Raw genomic sequence first — 9,809 nt, 5'->3', positions numbered from 1 at the left:
GGTCGAGAGTATAATTACCTCACCCTAATTAGGCAAAGTGGTAGTCTGAACACACTAATAACAGCTGAGTTAGTATATATATATATATATATATATATATATATATATATATATATATATATATATATGTCACATGTTTACCAAATGGCGTCCTAGCTTCGTCTCTTCGATGTATATCAACTGACTGTTATATTTCTCTCTTGTGTCTCCCCTGATGATGTGATTATTTCACGAAAGTGCACTTGGGAACTTTTCGTGTTTCATTTTCCCCCGTGGACTCATAGGAATATATATATATATATATATATATATATATATATATATATATATATATATATATAGCCTACAAGCCACAGATAATCTATGGAAAGTTAGATTGGGGGTTTGACTACGTCTGCCCCAACAGCTAACTAGGATAGCCCAAGTTAAGCTGGGGTCTGTACGTGCAAAAGTTTGCCCCAACAGCTAATCTAACCTAAGTTAAGCTGGGTTATGTTCGGGCAGATGGTGGCCCCCCCAACAGCTAACCTCACATCAGCTAAACTGGGCTGTGTTCGTACAAGTGGTGGTCCCAGCTAAGCTGGGCTGTGTTCGTACAAGTGGTGGTCCCAGCTAAGCTGGGCTGTGTTCGTACAAGTGGTGGTCCCAGCTAAGCTGGGCTGTGTTCGTACAAGTGGTGGTCCCAGCTAAGCTGGGTTGTGTTCGTACAAGTGGTGGTCCCAGCTAAGCTGGGTTGTGTTCGTACAAGTGGTGCCCCCCCCCCCAACAGCTAACCTGACACCAGCTAAGCTGGGTTGTGTTCGTACAAATGGTGGCCCCCCCCCCAACAGCTAACCTGACACCAGCTAAGCTGGGTTGTGTTCGTGTGTAAATGCCTACAACCCTGGGACACATATAGCCGGTCACATAAGATATACATACTGCTGTACCAGCGGACCAGATCCGGCCAGATCCCAGAGGGAGAGAGAGAGAGATATTGAGAGAGAGAGAGAGAGAGAGAGAGAGAGAGAGAGAGAGAGAGAGAGAGAGAGAGAGAGAGAGAGAGAGAGAGAGAGAGAGACCCAGACAGACCCCCTATCCATCACACAAGAGCCTGATATACACAGCGGAGTTCGAGAAGCGAAGTTCCCTCCAGTTTATTTATGGAGGTGTGTGTGTGTGTGTGTGTGTGTGTGTGTGTGTGTGTGGTGTGTGTGTGTTTACGAGGGGAGGCGGGGGGGTGGGAGGGGGTGGACCTTAAACGAGCTGACTTGATGCGAAACGACTTGACAAACGACCCCTGAGTGCAGAGGTCACCCAGATAATCGGGAGACGTGGTCGAATCCAGTTACACATGGCCCTCCCTCCTCTCTCTCTCTCTCTCTCTCTCTCTCTCTCTCTCTCTCTCAATCACTCTCTCTCTCTCTCTCTCTCTCTCTCTCTCTCTCTCTCATCACTCTTTCTCACTCTCTCTCTCCTCTCTCTCTCTCACTCTCTCTCTCTCTCTCTCTCCCTCTCTCTCTCTCTCTCTCTCTCTCTCTCCCACGAGACACTGGAAATGGTTCTATATTACAGTGGCCACAGAGACATATATATATATATATATATATATATATATATATATATATATATATATATATATATATATATATATATATATATACCCGATGGAGCGACCATACACATTACTTAATGGTCTTTATATAAACATTTAAGGTGGAGTGGGTCTTACGGGGCCTTCCGTCTCCTACTTACGTGTATAATAATGGAGATGAATTCGACATGGCGTAGGATCATTCACACATATCCCCAAGACAAGACGTTTCCCTCCTTAGCGAGGGAGCGCGAGGAAAATAATTACAGGACCCCCTCCCTCCCTCTGTCCCTCCTTATGGAAATCAATCAAAGACGCTGCTCCCTCCTTCCTTCCCTCCCTCCTTCCTTCCCTCCCTCCTTCCTACCCTCCCTCCTTCCTACCCTCCCTACTTCCTTCCCTCCCTACTTCCTTCCCTCCCTCCTTCCTTCCCTCCCTCCTTCCTTCCCTCCCTCCTTCCTTCCCTCCCTCCTTCCTACCCTCCCTCCTTCCTTCCCTCCCTCCTTCCTTCCCTCCCTACTTCCTTCCCTCCCTCCTTCCTTCCCTCCCTCCTTCCTTCCCTCCCTCCTTCCCTCCCTCCCTCCTTCCTTCCCTCCCTCCTTCCTACCCTCCCTCCTTCCTACCCTCCCTCCTTCCTTCCCTCCCTACTTCCTACCCTCCCTCCTTCCTTCCTCCCTCCCTCCTTCCTACCCTCCCTCCTTCCTTTCCTCCCTACTTCCTACCCTCCCTCCTTCCTTCCCTCCCTCCTTCCCTCCCTCCCTCCTTCCTCCCTCCCTCCTTCCTTCCCTCCCTCCTTCCTACCCTCCCTCCTTCCTACCCTCCCTCCTTCCTTCCCTCCCTCCTTCCTACCCTCCCTCCTTCCTTCCCTCCCTACTTCCTACCCTCCCTCCTTCCTTCCCTCCCTCCTTCCCTCCCTCCCTCCTTCCTTCCCTCCCTCCTTCCTACCTTCCCTCCTTCCTACCCTCCCTCCTTCCTTCCCTCCCTCCTTCCTACCCTCCCTCCTTCCTACCCTCCCTCCTTCCTTCCCTCCCTACTTCCTTCCCTCCCTCCTTCCTACCCTCCCTCCTTCCTACCCTCCCTCCTTCCTACCCTCCCTCCTTCCTTCCCTCCCTCCTTCCTTCCCTCCCTCCTTCCTTCCCTCCCTCCTTCCTTTCCTCCCTCCTTCCTACCCTCCCTCCTTCCTACCCTCCCTCCTTCCTTCCCTCCCTCCTTCCTACCCTCCTTCCTTCCCTCCCTCCCTCCTCGTCGTCCTCCTCCTTCTGCCTCTCCTTCCAGTCGCCTGCTACGGCCCGTAGCGCAGACACAGGGGGGGGGGGGGTCATATGACGCCTCCGACATGCCCCTCGCTATAGAAAGGGGGAGGGGGGACTATAGAAAAGGGGGGAGGGGGAAGTCGACCTGGTGACCTGACGGTGGATAAATGTGTGTGTGTGTGTGTGTGTGTGTGTGTGTGTGTGTGTGTGTGGTGGGGGGGGGGGGCAAAGGTACTGCCACGAGAGAGAGAGAGAGAGAGAAAGAGAGAGAGAGGGAGGGGGGGCGTGAGACGTGAGAGATCTGTTCCTTCTGTTCCACCTCTCTCTCTCTCTCTCTCTCTCTCTCTCTCTCTCTCTCTCTCTCTCTCTCTCTCGCCTCAAGGGGGGGCGACAGACAAGGCGTGGGCACCTGGGCGCGCGCCTCTCTCTCTGTGCCTCATTGGGCAATAGACACAAGGCTAGGGAACTTGTCCCTCTCTGTGCCACAAAGGGCAATAGACACAAGGCGAGGGAACACGACTCTCTCTCTCTGTGGCCTTTCTCTTGCTTCGAAGGGCAATAGACGAGGGGGAACATGTGGAAGTAACCCTTATTGATGATCCACTGTCCAAGTACATGTTCCCTCCCCCAGCAAGGGCAGCCTTGGCCCACACCTGCCCCTTACACCAAGGGCGCCTCCACACCTTCCCCTTACACCAAGGGCGCCTCCACACCTCCCCCCTACACCAAGGGCGCCTCCACACCTCCCCCTACACCAAGGGCGCCTCCACACCTTCCCCTACACCAAGGGCGCCTCCACACCTTCCCCTTACACCAAGGGCGCCTCCACACCTCTCCCTACACCAAGGGCGCCTCCACACCTTCCCCTTACACCAAGGGCGCCTCCACACCTCCCCCTACACCAAGGGCGCCTCCACACCTCCCCTACACCAAGGGCGCCTCCACACCTTCCCCTACACCAAGGGCGCCTCCACACCTCCCCCTACACCAAGGGCGCCTCCACACCTCCCCCTACACCAAGGGCACCTCCACACCTCCCCCTACACCAAGGGCACCTCCACACCTCCCCCTACACCAAGGGCGCCTCCACACCTCCCCCTACACGAAGGGCGCCTCCACACCTCCCCTACACCAAGGGCGAATCCACACCTTCCCCTTACACCAAGGGCGCCTCCACACCTTCCCCTACACCAAGGGCACCTCCACACCTCCCCCTACACCAAGGGCACCTCCACACTTCCCCTTACACCAAGGGCGCCTCCACACCTCCCCTCACACCAAGGGCGCCTCCACACTTCCCCTTACACCAAGGGCGCCTCCACACCTCCCCTCACACCAAGGGCGCCTCCACACCGAGGACAACCATACAATCAAGGGAGGGATCAGATACATACAACCTAGGAGCTTCAAGGGTCGTCCCGTCGTACTTCAAGGGTCGTCCCGTCCGTCGTGCTTCAAGGGTCGTCCCGACGTCGTACTTCAAGGGTCGTCCCGCCCGTCGTCGTGCTCCAAGGGTCGTCCCGACGTCGTACTTCAAGGGTCGTCCCGTCCGTCGTGCTCCAAGGGTCGTCCCGTCCGTCGTGCTTCAAGGGTCGTCCCGACGTCGTACACTAAACCCACACCCAAGTTTAACACCTAGAATGAAAAAACCCAGTTTAACTCACCCATCATCTCCTCCTCCAAAGCAAACCCAAACCTCCCTCCTCCTCCCCCTCCAAGTTTACTCACGACTCAACTCATCCTCCAAACTCGACCATCTGTCGAGCATGACCCATCTAACTCAATGGGCTCACTCATCCCCATCACCGTAGCCTAGCGCCCCCATCCCCATCTCTCTCTCTCTCTCTCTCTCTCTCTCTCTCTCTCTCTCTCTCTCTCTCTCTCTCCCATCCCCACCCATGAATAACAAGGCCAGCCCCCTTACCCCCCCTGAAAGCCCCCCACCTACCCCTCCCCTCCCCCCCCCCCCCCCTCGTTCTCCCCCACCCATGAATAACAAGGCAACGCCATCATTCACCGGTGAATAACGCGTGAGAAGGAAGAAAGGAACGAAGGAAGGAAGGTGGGCGAGTGTGGGGCGAGGGGGAAGGAAGGGGGGAGTGTGGGGCGAGGGGAAGGGGGAAGGAAGGTAGGGGGGAGTATGTGACGAGGGTGAGGGGGAGCAGGAAAGGAAGGGGAAGGGGAGGAAGTGTTGGGCGAGGGTGAGGGAGGGGAGAGTAGGGAAGGAAGGAAGGGGGGAGAGTGTGGGGCGCGGGTGAGGGCGCGGGCGAGGGCGTGGGGTGATGTGGGAGAGCAGTCAATACATGTTAACATCATCCACCACATACCCCACCGCCCGTGTGAACTGTGGACGTTTACGAAGATGGAAGTCGACTTGGAATGAGGCCGAGGTTGTACTTCTGAGCACACGATGGAGGGACTGGCATAGCCCGGGGAGAGAGAGAGAGAATGAGAGAGAGAGAGAGAGAGAGAGAGAGAGAGAGAGAGAGAGAGAGAGAGAGAGAGAGAGAGAGGGAGGGAGCGAAAGAGATCTATGCTAAATCAGGGTGGCTCAGTGGCACGGAAATGACGTTGAGGGAGAGAGAGAGAGAGAGAGAGAGAGAGAGAGAGAGAGAGAGAGAGAGAGAGAGAGAGAGAGAGAGAGAGAGAGAGACTCTTAATGTACACTGTCTGTATCAAGGTCAAGGCAGATGGACACACACTGTGTCCCTATACGTAAAAGAAAAAAAAATTCTCTCTTTCCCTCCCCTTTATCTGAACGACCCAAGACTATATATAAACTATATACATTCAATGTATATAAATCCGATGTATGTATGTATGTATATGTCCGTACGACCCCGTGAGGACGACTATGTGAGATCCTTTCTCACGACGGTACGACCGCCGTGAGTGAGACGGTACGACCGCCGTGAGTGAGACGGTACGACCCTGTGAGTGAAACGGTACGACCCCCGTGAGTGAGACGGTACGACCCCCCATGAGTGAGACGGTACGACCCCCATGAGTGAGACGGTACGACCCCCATGAGTGAGACGGTACGACCCCCGTGAGTGAGACGGTACGACCCCGTGAGTGAGACGATACGACCCCATGATTGAGATAGTACGACCCCCATGATTGAGACAGTACGAGCCCCCGTGAGTGAGACGGTACGACCCCCCATGAGTGAGACGGTACGACCCCATGCGTGAGACGGTACGACCCCCATGAGTGAGACGGTATACGACCCCCGTGAGTGAGACGGTACGACCCCCGTGAGCACATATCAGCCATCATACTCAGACGTAACAAGAGATAACATGATAAGGAAGACGAATGAAAGAAAGAAAGAATATAGAAAGAAAACGAAAGAAATATGAAAGAAAGAAAAAGAAAGAAGGAAAGAAAGAAGACAAATAGGAAGGAAGGGAGACAATGACTTCAAAGTCTATGGTACAGGTTGTGGAGGGGAGGGGGGTGTGTGTGCGCGAGGAGGGGGGTGTGTGTGGAGGGGTGGGGGGAAGGGGGAGGGTGTGTGCTGGAGGGTAGGGGAAGGAGGGAAGGAGGGAGGGAGGGATGGGATGGCAGCGGCAAAGCCCAGAAGAAATTATCTAACACCAGATTGGATTCTCGAGTGAGATCTCTGGGGAGAGAGAGAGAGAGAGAGAGAGAGAGAGAGAGAGAGAGAGAGAGAGAGAGAGAGAGAGAGAGAGAGAGAGCATTAGGCAGGGGCGCGCGCCCGCGCACGTTCCGCTGCGATTCGTCTCAGCGATCAAGCGATGCCGGACTCGTCTACGTAAATTTGGCGTTTCTTCGGGGGAAAAATATTTCTCCCACCCCACACAAAAAACTACCCAGACTATGGCGAAAACTCATTAATCTTTCTTTTCTTTCTGAAGGCTTTGTAAATCCAGTGTGTGTGTGTGTGTGTGTGTGTGTGTGTGTGTGTGTGTGTCTGTGTGTGCGAGCGCGCAGGAGCAACTTACTTCTAATCACCTAAAGACATACGATCAATGATTATAATCATCGTCAAATTAACACGACATTCACCTTATCATATAAAGTGGTTTTATATATATATATATATATATATATATATATATATATATATATATATATATATATATATATATATATATATACATATATATATATATATATATATATTATTTATTTCATTTTGCTTTGTCGCTGTCTCCCGCGTTAGCGAGGTAGCGCAAGGAAACAGACGAAAGAATGGCCCAACCTACCCACATACACATGTATATACATACACGTCCACACACGCAAAAAAACATACCTATACATCTCAACGTATACATATATATACACACACAGACATATACATATATACACATGTACATAATTCATACTGTCTGCCTTTATTTATTCCCATCGCCACCTCGCCGCACATGAAATAACAACCCCCTCCCCCCTCATGTGCGCGAGGTAGCGCTAGGAAAAGACAACAAAGGCCACATTCGTTCACACTCAGTCTCTAGCTGTCATGTAATAATGCACCGAAAACACAGCTCCCTTTCCACATCCAGGCCCCACACAACTTTCCATGGTTTACCCCAGACGCTTCACATGCCCTGGTTCAATCCACTGACAGCACGTCGACACCGGTATACCACATCGTTCCAATTCACTCTATTCCTTGCACGCCTTTCACCCTCCTGTATGTTCAGGCCCCGATCACTCAAAATCTTTTTCACTCCATCCTTCCACTTCCAATTTGGTCTCCCACTTCTCGTTCCCTCCACCTCTGACACATATATCCTCTTAGTCAATCTTTCCTCACTCATTCTCTCCATGCGACCAAACCATTTCCAAACACCCTCTTCTGCTCTCTCAACCACACTCTTTTTATTACCACACATCTCTCTCACCCTTACATTACTTACTCGATCAAACCACCTCACACCACACATTGTCCTCAAACATCTCATTTCCAGCACATCCACCCTCCTGCGCACAACTCTATCCATAGCCCACGCCTCACAACCATACAACATTGTTGGAACCACTATTCCTTCAAACATACCCATTTTTGCTTTCCGAGATAATGTTCTCGACTTCCAAACATTCTTCAAGGCTCCCAGAATTTTCGCCCCCTCCCCCACTCTATGATCCACTTCCGCTTCCATGGTTCCATCCGCTGCCAGATCCACTCCCAGATATCTAAAACACTTCACTTCCTCCAGTTTTTCTCCATTCAAACTTACCTCCCAAATGACTTGACCCTCACCCCTACTGTACCTAATAACCTTGCTCTTATTCACATTTACTCTTAACTTTCTTCTTTCACACACTTTACCAAACTCAGTCACCAGCTTCTGCAGTTTCTCACATGAATCAGCCACCAGCGCTGTATCATCAGCGAACAACAACTGACTCACTTCCCAAGCTCTCTCATCCCCAACAGACTTCATACTTGCCCCTCTTTCCAAAACTCTTGCATTCACCTCCCTAACAACCCCATCCATAAACAAATTAAACAACCATGGAGACATCACACACCTCTGCCGCAAACCAACATTCACTGAGAACCAATCACTTTCCTCTCTTCCTACACGTACACATGCCTTACATCCTCGATAAAAACTTTTCACTGCTTCTAACAACTTGCCTCCCACACCCTATATTCTTAATATCTTCCAAAGTATAATATATATATGATCACTGAAGCGGCAACCATCAGATTTTATCCCCCCTACACACATATATATATAATCCCCCTTCCCTCCCTCCCTCTCCCCTAAGAATCATATTAACATTTCCTCATTATTAATCTCGCCCCTCCAACCCTCACCACAATAAAATGGCTTCTTTCAACACACCCGCTGAACTCAGCTGCACTGGGGGTAAACTCTCTCTCTCTCTCTCTCTCTCTCTCTCTCTCTCTCTCTCTATATATATATATATATATATATATATATATATATATATATATATATATATATATGATAATTAAATAATAATAATAATAATAATAATAATAATAATAATAATCATAATAATGATAATAATAATAATAATAATAATAATAATAATAATAATAATAAATAAATAAATAAATAATTAATAATTCATAAATTCTCAGCCGCTTCAAGGCTGAAGAAGGAAACACGTTTCCTCAACACGGAATATCCGGGTCGTGGCGCCTCCTCCTCCACCCCGGCCACCGTCAGGAGCGCTGACGAAGACCAGCAAGGTGGTGGTCCGTGGACTCTCCTCCCTCGGGGGGAGGGAGAGTATGAAGACCCACATGGCCTTACATATTACCATTCCCTGCACTACTTCACGAACCTCTGTGATCCTCTCTCTCCATCCCTGGTCCAGGCAAGAAATGGACAAAAAGATGATTGTGTACGTGTGTGGAACACTGATACTCATGCTAAATATATATATATATATATATATATATATATATATATATATATATATATATATATATATATATATATAATATATATATATATATATATTATCCCTGGGGATAGGGGATTAAGAATACTTCCCACGTATTCCCTGCGTGTCGTAGAAGGCGACTAAAAGGGGAGGGAGCGGGGGGTTGGAAATCCTCCCCTCTCGTTTTTTTTTTTTTTTTCCAAAAGAAGGAACAGAGGGGGCCAGGTGAGGATATTCCAAAAAAGGCCCAGTCCTCTGTTCTTAACGCTACCTCGCTAATGCGGGAAATGGCGAATAGTTTAAAAGAAAAAAGAAATATATATCTATGTGTGTGTGTGTGTGTGTGTGTGTGTGTGTGGGGCGGGGTAGCGCCGCGAATGGATGACGGCAGGTAAGCATAAACATGTACATGTGCATATATGTATATGTCTGAGTATGTATATGTGTATACGTTGGTATGTCTGTATATGTGTGCGTGTAGGGGCGTTTATATATATATATATATATATATATATATATATATATATATATATATATATATATATATATATATGCCGTACATAAACTTTGCCCAAGCTATCAAGTGA

The 9,809-nt window shown here is 49.7% G+C and overlaps 1 protein-coding gene across 1 annotated transcript in view; it reads right to left on the bottom strand.

Annotated features, from left to right (window-relative positions):
• Positions 1–4,237: 4,237 nt before the first annotated feature.
• The window catches only part of Agps (alkyldihydroxyacetonephosphate synthase), a 76,131-nt gene continuing 70,559 nt past the window's right edge, over positions 4,238–9,809 (bottom strand). Inside the window, exon 15 of the mRNA XM_071667459.1 lies at positions 4,238–4,461. Within this exon, the coding sequence (XP_071523560.1) occupies positions 4,360–4,461 (102 nt within the window). The 3' untranslated portion in view covers positions 4,238–4,359. The remainder of the gene's footprint in view (positions 4,462–9,809) is intronic.

The sequence above is a fragment of the Panulirus ornatus genome, chromosome 12, assembly GCF_036320965.1.
Source record: "Panulirus ornatus isolate Po-2019 chromosome 12, ASM3632096v1, whole genome shotgun sequence".
In the NCBI taxonomy this organism is placed as follows: domain Eukaryota; kingdom Metazoa; phylum Arthropoda; class Malacostraca; order Decapoda; family Palinuridae; genus Panulirus; species Panulirus ornatus.
This window is presented reverse-complemented; position numbering and strand designations above follow the sequence as displayed.